Consider the following 17,798-nt stretch of genomic DNA (forward strand, 5'->3'; position numbering starts at 1 on the left):
TAGCAAAATAGTCTACAGATGCATGTCTCTCCTTGGCCACCTTTGAAAACATTCTTCATTAACCCTTTCCGTTACGGAGATAGTGCTACTGTTCCTTACGAGCGCTGATAGTTGCTGTACCTTCTTGTGGAAGAATGTCAATAATTGTGGCATAGAGCAGAGCTGGGAAACTAACTTGCCAGTTGAGCTAGCTCGCTAGCGGATAACCAGGCTCCGCTCGACGACATAATAGGCTGCTGTTCTGCTTTTGGGAACACGGCGTGCTCATTGTGTCAGATCAACCCAGCTTTCGCTGGGGGTAGTATTTTTTACTATTACTATTTTCAGATAGTATCTCTGCTCTAGCTTATCTATCAAGATTGCCTTTGTTGTGTATTCTTCTGCCCTGAACGTGGCACCAGCTTACTTGCTAGCAACTTAGCCGGTCCCCGGTGCGTTCGCAGCTTTAGCAAAGCACTGCTCTGATTGCGCTGGCTAAAAATACACTTCTTGTCCTATGCTCAGTGCCCCTCCAAAAGTGGTGGGCTAGTCCACGTTGAACTTGTCTTCGGCTTTTCTGGTCACATTGCTTGGAGTTTGGCGCTCTACATGGTCACTACAGCGAATTTAAGACGACTGGAAGAGCGAGTTGGACCCCGAGGTTGTGAGCCGAGCTGGCCTGGTCTAACGTTACGTCGTACCGGCTGGGGGGCTTCAAGTCTTTGGGTGATCGGTGGCCGAACATCATTTTGTCCTAATGGCCTTGTCCTGTTACCTGTAGTAATATAACAGGCCTTGGTCCAACCCAAGGTTGCAAGACCAAAACTTTGTAGAGGTCCGAGAAAAACGCTTTGTTCCGACTGTCAGCTGTCTTGAGATTGGGGAGGCAGACTTCATCTGTCCGGAGCAGGACACCATGTCGGAGGATAACAACGCAGACAAGTTCATCAAGGTAAACATAATCAAACCTTAATTTTCAAGCAAGTAGACATTGAAGTCGTTTTCACTTCTGTAGCAGAAGTCAGTTTTGGTCTGAATGTAATAAAGTTCAAATTCAACAAGTGAAGGAGCAATCATTTACATTATTGGTGGAAATGTTAGTATCTCTAAATTGTTGGAATTGGAGATTATTGTGGAGGCTGATTTTGCTCTAATAAGGATTCCAATAAATTCCTTACTAAAAGTACACTTGAGTTGCATTCCTTGAGTTGTGTAGCTTACAAATAGTGGTAATGAAAAGTGTGTCATGGAAAGTTTTGCCCATAATAAACGTTGCTGTCGATCTTGGATCTAACAGGGTCATGGTCATTAACTGGCTACATTTCTATGCACCCAGGCTCTGGGATTTGTTCCTGGCCTGCTCCTCTCAATGTGTCACTGCCCCGGCATCTATGTCAGCAGTAAAATGTGATCTCAAGTGGCCCTGGCCCCTGCTTTCACTGTTGGGAGAGAAGTAGTATTTGTAGGGAATTTGAACACACACTTGGTGTCCACTGGGGCTGTTATTATGAAAAAAGATCAAAGGTTTAGGTAGCTATCTGTCAGCTTATCACAGGCTCTTCCTTATAAACTTGCCTGTAGCAGGGTAAGCAAACCTAGAATTAATAGAGACAAATGGTGATCAACTTTGTTTGACCCATTATCTAAGACTTGTAACTTAAAAGTATGAACAGAGGATGGGTCATTTAACAGTCTTTACATAAATACATCATAAAGCTAGAAATATTGACAAAGCAAAAATGTATTTAAATCCAGCACAATCAAGTCTAACTGTGGGAACTCCATTACTGTAATTTTCAACTCTTCCAGGATAGCATCCCATTATTCTTTTAAAATCCTTTTATAGGCAGAAGTGACTAAGCTTATCTACACAAACATGGTTTATAAGCTGTCTCTTTTTTTTTTCAAGAATAATCTGTGTGAAGGCTTAGCACTATCATGAATCTAGGCAGGTGATAATGGACAAGATAGCTAATATACAACCCAGAGCTAACATAAGGGGGGAAATGTCTATAACCCTTTTACACTCCAGTTCTGTTTCTGTTTTCTGTTCCCAACAGGAAATATCCATTCTGGATGAGTACAACATAAACTGGACACAGAAGTTGGGAGCTGGCATCAGTGGACCTGTCAGGTGAGTGTGTGAGAGAGTTTGTCTTTCTCCACTCTCTAAATATTTTTTTTTCTACTGATTTAACTATGGTTATGCTGAAGATTGATGTCAAACTGTTGCTGCCAGACCAATACTCCATGGACAGAACTTGGAACAAATTGTATTTATTAAACTAGGACTAGGACAAGTAGTATTGCATAACCAGGAGACATCATGTTGATATCTGTTTGTGACTGAGAAATCAGTTGTTGGGAAATAGGTAATCTTATCAGAGAAGTTTTTGGACTGGCATTGTTTAGGAATGAAAAATCATAGTGAGAGAAATCTGCCATGCTTAAGCTGAGCTGTGAGAGGAGAGCCAGTATCACTCAGATTGCTAGGTTTGTTTAGATGTTAAAGTAGCGCATCATGACTCAGCATGTTCTAAAATCACATGAAAGGATTAAAGAGAAGGATAGATATTAATATATTGCCCAGTTCTTGCAGTGCATGTTGTGAATTAACTGTGGAGTGCACAAGATGTGGTTCCAGCCACACTTTGGGCACACCAACTGCGGGATTCAAGTATGATGTCAGATCAGGTGTAGATTATTTGCTAACTGAGCTGGCAAATAGACAAACTTTCTGTCTGCTGCCAAAAAACAAATGTCCTGTGTGTTTCTGATGTTTGTCACTTCTAACTTCTCCTGTGGTTTTCTTGCGTCATGTTCACCATGGCACCAGTTCACTAGCACAGTTTCACCTTATGCTTGACACATTAACACATACTGAGAATATGAAAGGGCTAGATGGTTGTCACTTGGTCGGGCTTTAACAGACTGGACCAGCTACTTGTGTGAACAACAACACAAGGCTTAGTATGGAGTTGTTTTTCTGACCATTTTTGTTGGTGGTGGTGACTGAGTTGGCTCAGCAACTACAGTATGTAAGGCTTGAATCCAACACAAAACTTTTGTCCATCACACCCTTGAGTAGATGTCTCTTGTCTCTTGTTTTTGAAAGTCTATTTGTGTCTTTTTATGTCTAATTCCTTGGCATTTGCAGGTTTTAGTCCACATGCTATAGATGAAACTTTGTGCAACTAACCTTTTTGAGAAGCTGCACTCAGATCGAATAGTGGATGTTTGTGAATGCACGAGTTATCAAAGATAAACTTCAGCAATTTCCTTTATCTGTGCTCTTCCCGCTGCATTTTCCTCTCTAATCATTTCCACTTTAAGACATGGGAAGGAATATATCACAGGAAAGCAGACATTTCTGAAATACTCAAAATAAGCAGCAATGACTAGAGCCTTTATACATTTAAACCCTTTTGCACCCTTTTACAGGAAGTTATGTGGTGATTCTGGAAGACAGACTGAAGTAGTCATCAGGCTTGAAAACTCTGCATTTTGCTGCAAGCTAAATAAACACCTGTTAGTACCAGTGTTGTTTGCAATACCTCTGCCATACAGACACCAGCCAATGAGGAGTACATCTGTTTTCTCCTTTTTAAAACTGCCTATGTGTTTTGGCATTCTCCTCCTTTGCCTCAGCTATAACTGGTATAATCTCTTCATATAAATAACTTCTCTTTGTCTTGAGATTTATCACTGAAAAATGTTACCGAGTGGCAGTGGCTGCTTCAACAACTTTCTAAGTCTGTTAATGCTATGTGCAGTTTTTTCTGTGCAGGTCTGACTGCCTTGCTAATTCCAGTTGTAATATATCAATGTCTGTTACTGATTACTCCTGCCCATTCTGCACTTTGAAGCAATCACAGGCCTGGATCAGCAGAGAGCAACTCGTTATTTCTTAACACGTATAGTTTTGGCCTCAAGTGACAACAATACTGAGAAACTGACTCATCAGTCATCCATGTAAACATGCTTTTAAACTGTATGATTCAGGCTGTACTGTTGTTTCTTTTCAGACAACTCTTGCTCGCCCTGTCTCTTTATTTTTTCTGACTGTATTTCATTCAGATTCATGGGGACTGTTGTCTAACATGAATCTTTTTTTTTGAGTCTCTTTTTTTTGCATTCACCTCTCTCTGTCTCATAACACATTCATGTCTCTTTACTGTCCCAGCCCCCCTCTGTATAACTGTGATTCATTAGGTAGGTATTGCTTTCCAGTGAGGTGAACTTTGGCCGAAGCAGAATGTTTTTCACAGTAATGCTTTAATAGTGTAATCTGAGTTTAAGGGCCAGAGGTTGCTGTTTAAAGTGAATATTTGAGTCCTTGCTGCTTAGAGGAGGCAGAAGAGAGTTAATGGGCTTTTCAGAAAATGAAATGTATATCCACAGTCTGCAGTTCAACTGTGTACTGTCACAACCCTAAAGTGCAGTTTTAAGGAAACCATTGCCAGGGATTTTCAATTTATTTCACCATTGTGACAATGAAAAAATACAACACCCCTAGAGGATTTTCTTTGGTTTTATTCTTGTTACAGATATGATTCATATTTCCCATAACAAACTGTGATGTTGACAAAATACAGTTCTGATCTCCAGATAGTCAGCTACTGTCTCGACTGTGTTTATATTAGGATAAATTTAATTTCACAACACAAATTAACCAGAATTTAAGAAGGGTGCAAATGTTTATCTGCTGTAAAACCTCATTCAAGCACACAGAAAATAAGATTAAAATTCAAAGACATTCAAATAAAACTATAAATGGACCCCTACACAAGTATTACAAACTCATGCTGCACAGCTCAACAGCGGTCACGCCCACTGGAGCTGAAATATTTAGTTTATCATATAGATTAGAAAAAAATACCCAAATTTTGAAGAAATATTTATGAAATGATGCACAACACAACCAGATCATTTCCATTTGATGGAAAAAAACATCAGGTCTTGGCTTTGAATAGTTCACTCAGTGCAAACACCATATGGCTTAAATAAAGAGATGGAACAAACCAATACTGAATACTGCATACTTTATGTGTACACAAAACTGTTTGACCCTGTGGAACAAGACGATTTTATCAACCTTAAAGCTACTTTTAAAGGCAAAAAACTGCATGTTTATGTTACTGACAGCAAAGGCGGCCACACATTTGTTGAGATAAAACCCGAGTATCCACACACAGGATTACAGCTCCCAAATTTTATGAGACTACACATTGTCTGACTGTGAGACTGTCTGGCCTTTTATTGAACACTTGATGTCTTCTGAGATAATCTGTGGCTTTGGGCTATATAAATAAAACTGACTTGACTTGATGTTGATCATGTTTCTTTATCATACAGATAAGAATGTTGGCAAAATGCCTGGCTGTTTGTTTTATTTACAGACACAGTGATTACCTTTTAAAGAATTGTATTTAAAACACATGACACGGTCACTGTTGGTTACTTACCTCACCACAGAAACAACCTTATTGATCCTTTACATGATCACGTTGGTGACAAACATTGGGTTATCATGTTTAGTGACATATTTGTTGACTCTTCTTTACTTCCTGTTCAGAGTTTGTGTGAAGAAGTCAACTCAGGAACGCCTGGCCCTGAAGATCCTCATTGATCGCCCCAAGGCCAGAAATGAGGTTAGAGGAAATCCTGTCGCGGTTGTGATTAATGCCCGTTGTTTGTTGTCTTTGGCCATATCAATATGCTTTGCTCTGTCTGCCTGCCTGTTATCTGTCTTTATTAATTCCTGTTTTTCTTTCCTCATCAGTCTGTCTCCTGCGTTTCTTCTGTCTGTTTCTATGAGCTTCTTTGTCCGTAATATTGTCTTCCTGTGGCGAACAGTTTGTCTAGCAGCCTCTCCATGTCATTAGCAGCCTTCTGTTTTGATCAAACGGCTTCTACAGCAGTTAAGAAGTGAGACATGTAGTCATAACAAGCCGCACAGACTTGCTTCACACAGGCTCTTGCTGCTGAACTGGGAAAGCTGTCACTGACAAGTGAATACACTGATCATTACCACTAAATATTTTTCACACGCTTGTATCATCTTTTCAAATGAGGGTGAAGGGTGCAATATAATGATGAGTTCAGTTTGCATGTTTGGTTTCTAAAGGTAACACTGTCTTTGCTTTGTCTGACACTGCACAATTTTGCATCATTGCAATGAGTTAGGTGGAAGAAGCCTCCTTAGTCTTATTATTATTATTATTATTGTTATTATTATTGTTGTTGTTGTTGTTGTTGTTATTATATAACACTTCTGTGATGACAGAAACAAGTACAAGAACCAATAAAATGTTAAAAGCATCAATGTACATAGCTTGGATATTTTCTATGGCAATAGTGGACCAGAATTTACTATGCCAACATATACTGATATCAAGATACGAAAATACCAGTCATGTCATGGTAGAATAGTCCTTTTTCACAGCAGATGTTTTGACTTATCGCAGCAGGAATAGCACAGGCGTTGCTAATAACATTAGAGATGGCTCTGTTCTATTCAAATGCCCCAGTAAGCCATGACAGTATAACAGTGTGCCACAATGTGCAGCACCAGGACCCTGGAACTGAAGCAGCTAAATTGAATTCAGCCATCATGAATTTTATGTTTTACACCTAAGCGTTTCATGTTGTGACATGTTGAAATTCCTTTTGTGGAAAAAGGCCTATTAATGCCCTCAATTTCACCTTTCTTTCTGTTGTAAAAATATGTACAAGTTGGCTTTTCTGCTTGGTAAATCAAGGCACACATACTGACATATAGCACTGAGGTGAAATGGCTTAACAAATACTAGGTTCTCTGTCACCTTGGCTGTAGTTTAAACGTAGGAATTTATGGAATTCATTTTCAATTGCCCATTTATGACTTTCTGTGGGTAGAGATGTGCTGACACTCAACACCAGGGTTTTATAATGGCACCCAGAATGATTGTATCAAGGATGGGATGGGAAAGATGATGTTATGTTGCAGTTATTTTGCATGATTTTAAAATGAAAATATAACATATTTAAGTGAAGTACTCTATACACATTGTTCAATTCTGTTCCATGCAGGTGCGTCTCCATATGATGTGTGCCAACCATCCAAACATAGTTCAAATCCTGGAGGTTTACGCCAATAGTGTCCAGTTCCCTCATGAGTCTAGCCCCAGGTAACGAGCTCTGTGTGTGTGTGAATTTGATTCAAATCATGTACATTTTTTTAACAATCCATCTCGTCTTTCACTGTGTCTTCTGACGTCCACACCTCCTCTCTTGTTTTTAACAGAGCGCGACTTCTGATAGTTATGGAGATGATGGAGGGTGGCGAGTTGTTCCACAGAATCAGTCAACACAGGCACTTTACTGAAAAAATGGCCAGCCAGGTCACTAAACAGGTAGGTGAAGACACATATGTGCACATATGTAAACACACTCTGCACCATATGAAGAGCCAACACAGTTCCCTGAATGTCATTTTGTACAGTAAATATTTCATTCTGGCCAGTCAGTCTTTGTCCGTCAGTGGTTTCCTATCCATATCGTTCTGTCAAGATTCATCTGTCTGCGGGCTTCTCTGTGTGAAACATTTCCTTCCTGTGGGTAACAGCATGTCTCATGCACTCTCCATGTCATTAACATCCCCCTGCTGAGATCAAGCAGCTCATACAGCGGTTTAGCAGCGAGACATGGTCAAAAGAAGCAAAACATGCTGGCTCAAATCAAGACTGTTTAAAAATTGCTTCGACGCGCACATATAGAGTGGTGTCTCAGTCTGATGTCTCTTCTGCCTATAGATCAGTCAAGCCTTGGAACACTGTCACTCCCTAAATATTGCACATCGTGACCTGAAGCCAGAGAACCTGCTCTTCAAGGATAACTCTCTGGTAAGTAGCTGGAGTTGCACTGCACAGGGAATAAATATTGACATAAATGCATAAATGCTGTAATTTTAAGTCTATATCAGTACCGACTTATGCTACTGCTTACAGTATATGCTACAAAGAACTTTAATTCTGCAGCCAGCGCTGTACTTTGAGACACTGTAGGGAGGGTATTGGACTGTGGCCAAGATACTGTAGAAGATTTGGAAATATCCAATCTGCAGGTGCTGTGATAAACTTTGAAATCCATCCGTCCTCTGGCAGCACCTTCAATGATATCCCAAACGTAATGCATATAAGAAACCCTATCAAGTGAAACTCAGTGAAACCACTGACATATAAGCAAACTGAAGTGTTTTACTGGAGGCTACTAATATATGTTTATCTCCTCGCTCCACATTCATTCTGTCTGTTCCACAGGATGCACCTGTGAAGCTGTGTGACTTTGGCTTTGCCAAAATTGATCAAGGAGACCTGATGACCCCTCAGTTCACTCCTTACTACGTAGCACCTCAGGTAAAAAGTAAACAGAACACATAAAACATGCTTGTGTCTTGATGGCTTTGGGGCATCATAAACACATCAATAATAGTTGAGTGTATGTTGGCTCAATGTATTCCTTCTGCCACTGTTTCTGATCAGGTACTTGAGGCTCAAAGAAGACACCAGAAAGAAAAGTCTGGAATCATACCTACCTCACCTACTCCTTATACCTATAACAAGGTAAAAGCCATATCTGCTGAACTTGGCATTCATCCTTACACTAAGTGCTTCAAATCTTGTTCCTCAACTTTGATTCAGTGTTTATTAAAAAAAATGTCTCTTTTCTTTCTCCAGAGTTGTGACTTGTGGTCTCTTGGCGTGATTATCTACGTAATGTTGTGTGGCTATCCTCCGTTCTACTCCAAGCACCACAGTCGCACCATCCCAAAGGACATGAGGAAGAAGATTATGACAGGCAGCTTTGACTTCCCTGAAGATGAGTGGAGCCAGATCTCTGAGATGGCTAAGGATATTGTGCGCAAGTAAGTGTTTTTTTCCTTTTTGCCTTGCTATGTCTCTCAACTGAAACAGTTGTGTTTTGTTTTTAATATGCAGAAGCATGTCAGAGTACTGCTTGCATCTTATATTTTATTCCTGTATGTTATTGTTCCTCTTGTCCCTACTTGTCTTTCCTCTTCCCATGTCTCCCTCCTTGTCTCCTGCTTCTCTATTTTCATTCATCCCATCCTTCTGTCACTCTCACTCATTTATCATTTCTCTGTCCAATAATTTGTTCTCCCTCCTCTCCTCATCTTCTCCCCACAGGCTGCTGAAGGTGAAGCCAGAGGAGAGGCTGACTATTGAGGGAGTCCTGGCTCACCCTTGGCTCAACTGCACTGAGGCCCTCGATAACGTGCTGCCCTCCGCCCAGATGATGATGGACAAGGTGAGTGGGAACTTAAAGGTGCACAGTCTTGCATTGCATCAGTGTTGTATGGTCATGCTGCTGTTCCTGAAGGAACTGACCACCAGAGGCCACTGTATTCAGCTTACTTATTACATGCAGCACATTGTCCTCTTCTTCCTCTTTCTTACTATCTGCCCTTTTACCTCCCAGGCGGTAGTAGCAGGTATCCAGCAGGCCCATGCAGAGCAGTTGGCCAACATGAGAATTCAGGATCTGAATGTCAGTCTAAAGCCCCTGAACTCTGTCAACAACCCAATCCTCAGGAAGCGGAAACTACTAGGGTATGATTGCTCTTGTGTCAACTTTTTTTCATTAGCTTTTATCATCTTGTTTTAAAAGGTTTAGAAACATGAAATAGTTTTTTTGTTTATAATTCTGTAGTATGGATACATTGCACTTAAAATTATTATTGCACCACTAAAGCTAAACTAAAACATCTCATTCTCATTGGTTACTCTTCTCCTAACTGTGCCTCTGGTCTACCATGTAATCTATAGTCTTAGGGGTCCCTGTGCTTAATAAAATATAAAAAGTGTGAGTGTGAAATGTGTTTTGTTGTCTATGCAGCCCCAAGCCCAGTGACAGTTTCTTCATTAATGACCCAGAGAACGGCGGGGAAGACTCCAACGTAGCACTGGAAAAATTACGAGATGTCATTGCACAGTGTATACTACCACAGGCTGGTCAGTGAACCCTGGTGTTAAAGGCATTTTAACTAAGTACACTAAAAACTAATAAAATGTTTGTGGGGGGTTAAAAGCTGATCAATAACAATTTGCATTTTTAAAGCTGTAATGAATGATAAAAGAAATACATGAAATCAAATCAAAATATATTGTCCTGTCATCGACAGTTTTAAATGTATGTGTGCAGCTCTGCCCCAGTCTGTACGCCTGACTTCATCTTAATCAGTACTGCCAGTAATGCAATTGATCAGGACACATGCAGGGTATCTCTTACTTATCAGTGCTCATGGGCTGCTTTTTTTTTGTGCATATATGCCTATATGTAATTTTTGTGCGTGGATTTGGTGTCAGATCAGCGATTCTCAGCGATTCTCAGTGATTCTCAGTGATTCTCAGCAACTGGTTACTGGAGCACAGCTCCCACCAGCACATTCACTTCAGCAGCCTTTCTCTCTCTCATCATTTCTGTCGTGCATTAAAGCTGAGCATTGTATCAGCATGCAATGAAGACTTTACTGCCCTTCCAGATCACACACCTTTTGTGAAGCAGGTCTCTCCTTTATTCCAGCCACAAAACAACAATTATGGGCTTCAGTGAATATAGGAAACACACACAGTGACAAATTAATTATGAAATAAATTAATTGTGAAACTGGAAATAGGCCTGACCATGGACCATGGTCCTATGGGCTTTATGTTGTTGGTTTTATTTAGCTTTTTGATGCTGCAATAGAAAGAGAGAGGAGCCTCTGAGGTGTATATTTTTGTTTGTCCAGGAGAGAACGAGGATGAGAAGCTGAATGAGGTGATGTATGAGGCCTGGAGGTTCAACAGGGACTGTAAACTGCTGAGAGAAGGCCTGCAGGGGCTCAGCTGGGACGGTTAGTACCATTTCATCTTGTCTATATCTGGCAAATACCTTCTTAACTTCTCTTTTTCCCTTTAGTATTAAACAACTAAAATCAAAGCAGCTTTTTTTTTTACACTTTAACATCTAGAAAAACAGTTTCCTTCCTTCTGTTGGTCATCTGACATCATCAGCATAACTAGTATTTTTTTTTTCCCTCATATTTATTTATCTGTAATGACTCTTCACAATATCTGGTCTTTTGCTTCATTTTCCCAACAAAAAAGAATTTGTTGCAATTGCAAACTAGTTATAACTCTGTCCATATCAACAAATAAATAGTCAAGACCAAACATTTCACTGCAGCTCAAACCGGAAGGGATCTTGAACGGCCCAGGGCTGATGGGTATCAATAGAGCTGAAACAGTTGGTTGATCAATCTTGTAAGCTGAGAAGGCCTTATTTTATTTCCTTTCATAAACGAAACAATTAATAGATGAAATAATTATCACATTAATCAATAAATTAATGTAAATAACTATACAGCTGTAATTATTAGAACCAAAATTGCTCCACTGTCCACCAAACATTGAAAGAAAAAAATGTTCAGTATATTTTGTTTTCTAAGTTATTGCAGTTAAAGCCTAATAGGAAATGGAGCAAGAGGTAGAAACAGATGACTGTTATAAATTAGTTAAGCAACACAGCCTTGATATCATCTCCAGTTAAAGGCACTAAACGTTAATTCATTTATGTTAATGTCTAGTCATCTAGTTATTGTTACCAGGTCCTTAACCACCAGCTTCTACATTGCAGGACGAGCCTTCTCAGATAAAGTTGACCGCTTGAAGTTGGCTGAAATAGTGAAACAGGCCATTGAAGAAAAGACGAATCTCCAAGAATCTCATTAGCAAACGCTGTTTTTCTATCTTCTTTTTATATTGTTTATTACCCTTTTTAACCCATATCTGTAAAGACGCTTTTTATGTAAAATGATTGCTAATTGCTAATTTTTTTGTTTTTTCATGAATTCACTTGCAAGACCTATTGTACAGCTGTAGATATATTTCAAAAAGGACTCATTGGTACAACAATGTTTTTTTTAAATGGACACTTGCGAAGAACATGGAAAAAACCTATATTTTCATTTTTGCAAAAAAAGATAAAAGAAGAGAAAAATCAGTGAAAGAAATTATTTTCTGGGAGGGAATTTTTATTAGCTGCTTGTCCAAGATGTCATGTGTTTTATCCTAGTTATTTCATTTTATTCTATTTTATTTTCTTTTAACCATCCTAAGAATTTTATTTATTTAAACAAAAAGTTCCATTATTTTATACTTACTTGTAGCCTGGCAGCGGGCTCTAAAGTTGAGAGAAGCTGTCTACAAATGTGACTTCGTTCTTCCACGCCCTTTCTGAATCTCAGTGGAGATAAGTGTCATGAAACAGAAAAATGCAGCCTTGAATCCTTTCATTTTGTCACAATTTCTCTCTTAAGGCTGGTAAGAGATGGCACGAAATAGATCTAAGCAGACTGTACAGGCATAAACACTATGGCTGGTTCTCATTTAGATCAGTGTGTTTTTGACGGACAAATCTTAACTTAGGGTCCACTTACTATTTTTTTTCTGAGATTTTAGCCATCTTAATCTCTTCTTTAGAAGATAGATTTTTTTCAGACCCAGAGATGGGGTTGAAAGCTCTAAAAAAAAAAGAGATGGAAAGTGGACCTTGATTTAAGACCTTATTGGCTGTTTTCAAGGTCAAGACTGACTTTTCTAGATTGATGTAGGTTTCACAATCTCTCAGTTCAGCTCTTAAGCATGAAGTGATGATACTGTTTGTCAACTTCTGAAGTTTGTGTGGCAAGTAAAATGATTCTTCAAATTCTTTCAAATATTTTCAACGGCTTTTTGTATGTCTGGATATATATGATGTGAATCCGTGATCCGAAAGATCTTAAGTTCAGTCGTCGTTTAAAGTTGTTGATCTGTGAAATTGACAGGATCTTAGCTGTTCTGACGTTAAGTTGTATCTACTGGAATCCAGACCAGGGTCAGTTAATCTTTAAGTCCAAGACCGCTTGCTGCCTGAGCATTCAAAAAACCTGCACATTTTTGGTGTATAAATGCCAGAAAAGATCAATGGGAGGTTTCAGCATCCTTGAACAGGTCTTGTTAGGATTTTCAGTGTCATAAAACTGCTGTGCTACTGAATTTGCAGTAGGGCAATAATTTATCATGTATAAAACATGCCTGTACATGGCAGTGAGGTAGTATGTATTAGTTTGTCAGTATTGCTGTCTACAACACAGACCTTCCCTGCTTCATTTAAATGGTCTGAATACCAGCAAATGCCACCTTCCTTCGCCAGTCCTCACCCTTTAGTTGTAATTAATATCATATCATTGATTAGTCAGAGTGAAATCTTCACTGCACTGTTTTACTCTAGTGCTCTAGTCATATCTGATATTATTTCTTAAGAGAAGGGACTCATGTTTAGGTATTTGAATGAGGCAATTCAGATTATTTCTAAGACATATGTTTTGTTTATTTCAAAAATTCTCCAAAATTTGTCAAGAAATTCTTGATCTTCTTCATCTTAATGAAAAAATATGTTTATTCTGAGAAATTATCATTGCTTTCTGGTGTGAGCCACTCATCTCCAATTCTAGTAATTTTTAAATTAGGAGATGAACCGAAGAAGTACGTTTTTCTTTGTGGATTTAAAAGAATTTCCTACTTATTAAGCTAAATAAACCATTGGAATATCTGGAAAAATGCATTGTCTTATAGCAAAAAAACCCCCCCAAAAAAACAAACAGGGCTGCTTTTCTTGGCTTATGAAAAATTAACGGACAGTGACAATATATGTGTAACTGACATGAAAACAAAGTGCAAGCCTTCCTTTGTATGTCTCTATCTCTTGTTTGGCTTAAAAACTTAAATTTGAGCAAAGGCTGTCATTACAAACCCAGACACAGCTTGTGTTTGAAAAGGCCTTATTCTTACACGGCTATATTTTACGCTCAAATGTGCCTTGTTGATGAGGCGGCATCTTCATCCTTTACTGCTCTCATCAGTAGAAAAAAAAAATCACAGGATGAAGGAAAAACTGAAACAGAGCTGAACAGAAACAGAATCACTGAAAATAGTAATTTATCCTTCTGGCTGTGATTTGCTTGTTTTCATGTGAAGAAATGACGGTATTTGATTTGCAAACCTATGTTGAAATTCATCTAGCATCATATTTGGCCAAAAAGAAAAAAAATCCCCATAAGAAAGAGATTAATGAATTGGTTTATGTCATGAGATAACCCTTTATTTCCCAACAAAGACATTAAAGAAAGAAATAGTTCAACATTTTGGAAAATTTTTCTTATGTCTGGCCCAGAGTTAGATGAAGAAACCACAATTCACCGTTGTACCGTTGTCTCCACTGGTTGCTTGGCAACAGGCCTCGTCCAAGAAATAGTCCAGTGCATAGTCCCTGTAAAATGGTGGATTATCATCAGTCTTCTTATTTCCACCACAAAGCAAATTCATTAAACATAACTGCTTCCTAATGCTACCTTTTAGAGCTGCAACACTCAGCTGATTAATCGATTAGTCGTTCTACAGAAAATTAATCTAATTAATCAACTGTTTTGGTAATTGGTCAATTGTTTTGAGTTACAGCTTTTCAGATGTGACTGTTTTGACTGACTGTTGGTGAAACAAATCAAGATATCTGTACGCTTCAATACTTTGGATCACGAGAAACAGGGATTAATTAGATAATAAAAAGAAGTGTTAGTCGTAGCCCTATTCGCTTTAATGTGCAGAAGTCGTGTTTGTTCTTTAATTTACCAAATGTTCGATCATTCACTTGAATGCAACACATCAAGTGTACAGTATTTCAGAATCAGCATAGCTTCTCACTAAAAGTGGGAATAAAATGCTGCTGTTTTGTGTCACTTTGACCATGTCTGTTTGAATGTGTGACAGTTATGCAATTAATTTATGTTTGCGTGTGTGTGTCTGGTTCACTGTGCTGAACTTTCTTTGTATTTCTGGAGGCCTATCAATGAATCAGAGCTGCTTCCTATAATCTCTTCCCAACCCATAAATGACAGAATTTATATCCTCTGCTGCCCAAGGGAGCATTATTGTTGAAGGACAGTTTATTTATTAACATTGTTGTATTGTAAAATCACGTATCGTGATATTGATACTCCTATCAATGAAAACCCCAAGGGAAACATGCAGTCCTGCTCAGACTCCATTTACCTGCTGTTTGCTGCCCAGTCTGGCTCAGTGTTATTGAAAATCCCAGAGGGCAGTTGGTTTTGAAGATGCTACCTCCCTCCCATGCATCCTATTGTTGAGTAATTTCTGCTGCAGGATGCCCTCAGATTCACATTCAAGTTAGCCCAGCTTTAGTCATACTTATCCAAATATTTTTTTTTTTTCCACTAGTCACTTCCTAGAAAGAGAGATAAGATTTCTGATTTTATACAGTAAAAGAGGCAAGCTTTCTTGCTTTATTCAAGTTCTCCCAACATGGATGCTGACTGAGGAGAAATAACTGTTTTTTTGTTTTTTTAAATACCAGCTCATGAAAAATGACCTGAAAGTCAGAAATGGTGTAGTCAGCACTTCTACTCTTGATAAATACCAGTTGCTTCCATTTGGTCTGCTGTATATTCACTCATAAAGCACAGAGAGGTGGGTTTCTTTATATATACTCACACTTTTTTTTTTTTTTTTTGAGTTTAAAGAAATGTTTGCTTCTTGGGGTCTGGCATCAAACAGAGATGTAAAGAGGAAGAAATCTATTTCACTTGAAGTAGCCATTCCTGTTTATGTTGATAAGTCAGGGAGAAATGTTGAGGAAAGGAAATCATTTCAAAGTACCGGTATGGAGCCCACAGAGCCTCTTCTCTGCTTTACCAGTCTGTTTCTTTTTCCTCTGGTCTGGCAGTTATGTAGCATGTATCCAAATTCCTCATGAAGGATTCGCTGTATTTTCTGTCAACACATCTATTTTTTGCCCTTCCTGCCTTCTTTGGAATGTCATCAACATGCTGACTTTGTAATAAAGGAATTCTTTGACTTTTGAAGATATTATTTGGTTTATAGTGTTGTTGGTTGTTGAGTTTATTACTGTGCATTCTCTCTTGGATTAATGTACAATCCACATTGGTATTACCCTACATGTAAAAGATAGGTTTGTTTGTACACTTGCACTTAGCAATGAGAGGAATTTGGCTTGTTGAGATAAGCTTTGAGTAATTAAAATCTCTAATATAGCTTCTGTGATTTGGGAAAAATCTAAATCCTGACAGAATTTAGTCTCAGTTGACAGACCAGTTTTGATTTCCTCTAGGCCATATTTATGATATTTATTGTCCACTGTAAAAAAAAAAAGTCTGTACTCAATGTGACATTTTAAGTTAAAAATTTTTAATTGGGGATCGAAGAAGCAGATAGAAATCTGGAACAAAATCATCTTAAGAAATTCATAATACATGTTCATACTGATAGACAACCAAGGACACACTTTGTTACACACATTTAAGGCACTTTTTTTTAATATAATTTGTTGGAAAGCAGCAAAATAACCAGAAAATTGCTCCCAGGATGGAAATCAAACCATCAAAAGCTTGAAAGATGAAAGAATAATGGAAAGTCTGTTTTACACAGGGCAGATTTTTTTTTGTTACACTGAATTGATTGAAGATGTTGGCAGTGGAAATGTTATAACAGATCAAAATACATGCAGCAAAAATAACAGGTGACTTTTAGGACATTATGAGGGGGAGGTGAAGATAACGGCCATATGCAGCAGTTCACAGATGCTTTACCCCTATTAACCATTTATGCACATTAGTGATCCCTTAATTTGACTAAGCAGATAACACAGGAAAATGTGTCTTTGGGTCACTCAACACATCCCATTTTGAGGGGAAATATTAAGGCTAAATACATTCTTTTGCCTCCCTAATGTACATAAATAGATAGAAATTTGCGTAGTTGTGACAGAGCGCCAAGCTGTAAGAGATTACCTGTTTCTGATTCCATTTCAGTGATTCTGCAGTTCAGTAATTTGAGTGGAGCCCGAAAACAGACCTGATCAATCTTTTAATCTGCACTGGCACTTTAATTCCCAGTTTAAATGGGTTAAACATAATCTGTACTCTTGGAATGTGCTTCTTAGAGCTTTGGTCCCATTTCCACTACTACATTTATAATGTCCCTCAGCCCACAGTGTGCAACGGATGCTCCAAGACAAATTCCTGACATGTGGAAATGCACTTGGCAAAGCAGGCAAACTGTAAAAACGCATTAATTCAATGCTTTGAAATTCACACTGATGTGATGCAGAGGGTCGTGAACTGAGGTGTTTGTAAAAATGAATGGAACTAAAATGGAGTTACAGTTGAAAACAAAGCAGCAAATCCATTTCAGGTCAGTGAGAAAACTCTCCAAGCTCCACAACCCCCCCCCCCCCACCTCAAACCCAATGGAAGACAGTGACACGTTTCAACAGGGTCAGCTCAGTCTGAGTCCTCATCATCCAAATACTCTTCAGCATTGCTGTGTGTGCGGGTGACAGCTATAACAAGAGAAATGAATAGTCAATCACAGGAATAAATTTGACAGGAAATATTTTACTGCTTATAATAAATAAATAAATACCCAGTACAAGAGTCTTGTCCATGACATGAATGAACCTTAACACTGTGGATGTAATGACCACATTGCAGCTAAAACTACAGGCTCAACACAGCAGATGTGTGGCACAGTACAAGGGGCTAAGCCCCAAAAACACAGTTGATTACGAGCAGTATCTCTGATCTGTTTCATGATGTGTGCACAAGACACAAGACTAGAACATGTCAAACTGTTCATCAATTTGAACAGTTTCTATTCAGACTCTGGTGCTGATATGAAAATCTCCTTCCAGTGATAGTT

The 17,798-nt window shown here is 38.7% G+C and overlaps 2 protein-coding genes across 3 annotated transcripts in view; one reads left to right on the forward strand and one right to left on the reverse strand.

Moving 5' to 3' along the window:
* Positions 1-17,798, forward strand: part of mapkapk5 (MAPK activated protein kinase 5) — a 23,391-nt gene continuing 5,593 nt past the window's right edge. Inside the window, exons 1-14 of one of the 2 annotated variants that reach the window (XM_041042939.1) lie at positions 1-931; positions 2,040-2,113; positions 5,555-5,630; positions 7,051-7,148; positions 7,265-7,373; positions 7,773-7,862; positions 8,280-8,375; positions 8,502-8,582; positions 8,697-8,884; positions 9,168-9,288; positions 9,460-9,590; positions 9,877-9,992; positions 10,772-10,876; positions 11,659-15,941. In XM_041042939.1, coding sequence (XP_040898873.1) covers positions 896-931; positions 2,040-2,113; positions 5,555-5,630; positions 7,051-7,148; positions 7,265-7,373; positions 7,773-7,862; positions 8,280-8,375; positions 8,502-8,582; positions 8,697-8,884; positions 9,168-9,288; positions 9,460-9,590; positions 9,877-9,992; positions 10,772-10,876; positions 11,659-11,753 — 1,416 coding nt within the window. In that variant the 5' untranslated portion in view covers positions 1-895 and the 3' untranslated portion in view covers positions 11,754-15,941. Of the gene's footprint in view, positions 932-2,039; positions 2,114-5,554; positions 5,631-7,050; positions 7,149-7,264; positions 7,374-7,772; positions 7,863-8,279; positions 8,376-8,501; positions 8,583-8,696; positions 8,885-9,167; positions 9,289-9,459; positions 9,591-9,876; positions 9,993-10,771; positions 10,877-11,658; positions 15,942-17,798 lie in introns of those variants that run through there. The other variant, XM_041042940.1, reaches the window with a different exon arrangement.
* The window catches only part of ostf1 (osteoclast stimulating factor 1), a 9,477-nt gene continuing 8,094 nt past the window's right edge, over positions 16,416-17,798 (reverse strand). The window contains exon 10 of the mRNA XM_041042944.1: positions 16,416-17,439. Coding sequence (XP_040898878.1) covers positions 17,381-17,439 — 59 coding nt within the window. The 3' untranslated portion in view covers positions 16,416-17,380. The remainder of the gene's footprint in view (positions 17,440-17,798) is intronic.

Source organism: Toxotes jaculatrix, chromosome 7 (genome assembly GCF_017976425.1).
Source record: "Toxotes jaculatrix isolate fToxJac2 chromosome 7, fToxJac2.pri, whole genome shotgun sequence".
Taxonomy (NCBI): Eukaryota; Metazoa; Chordata; class Actinopteri; family Toxotidae; genus Toxotes; species Toxotes jaculatrix.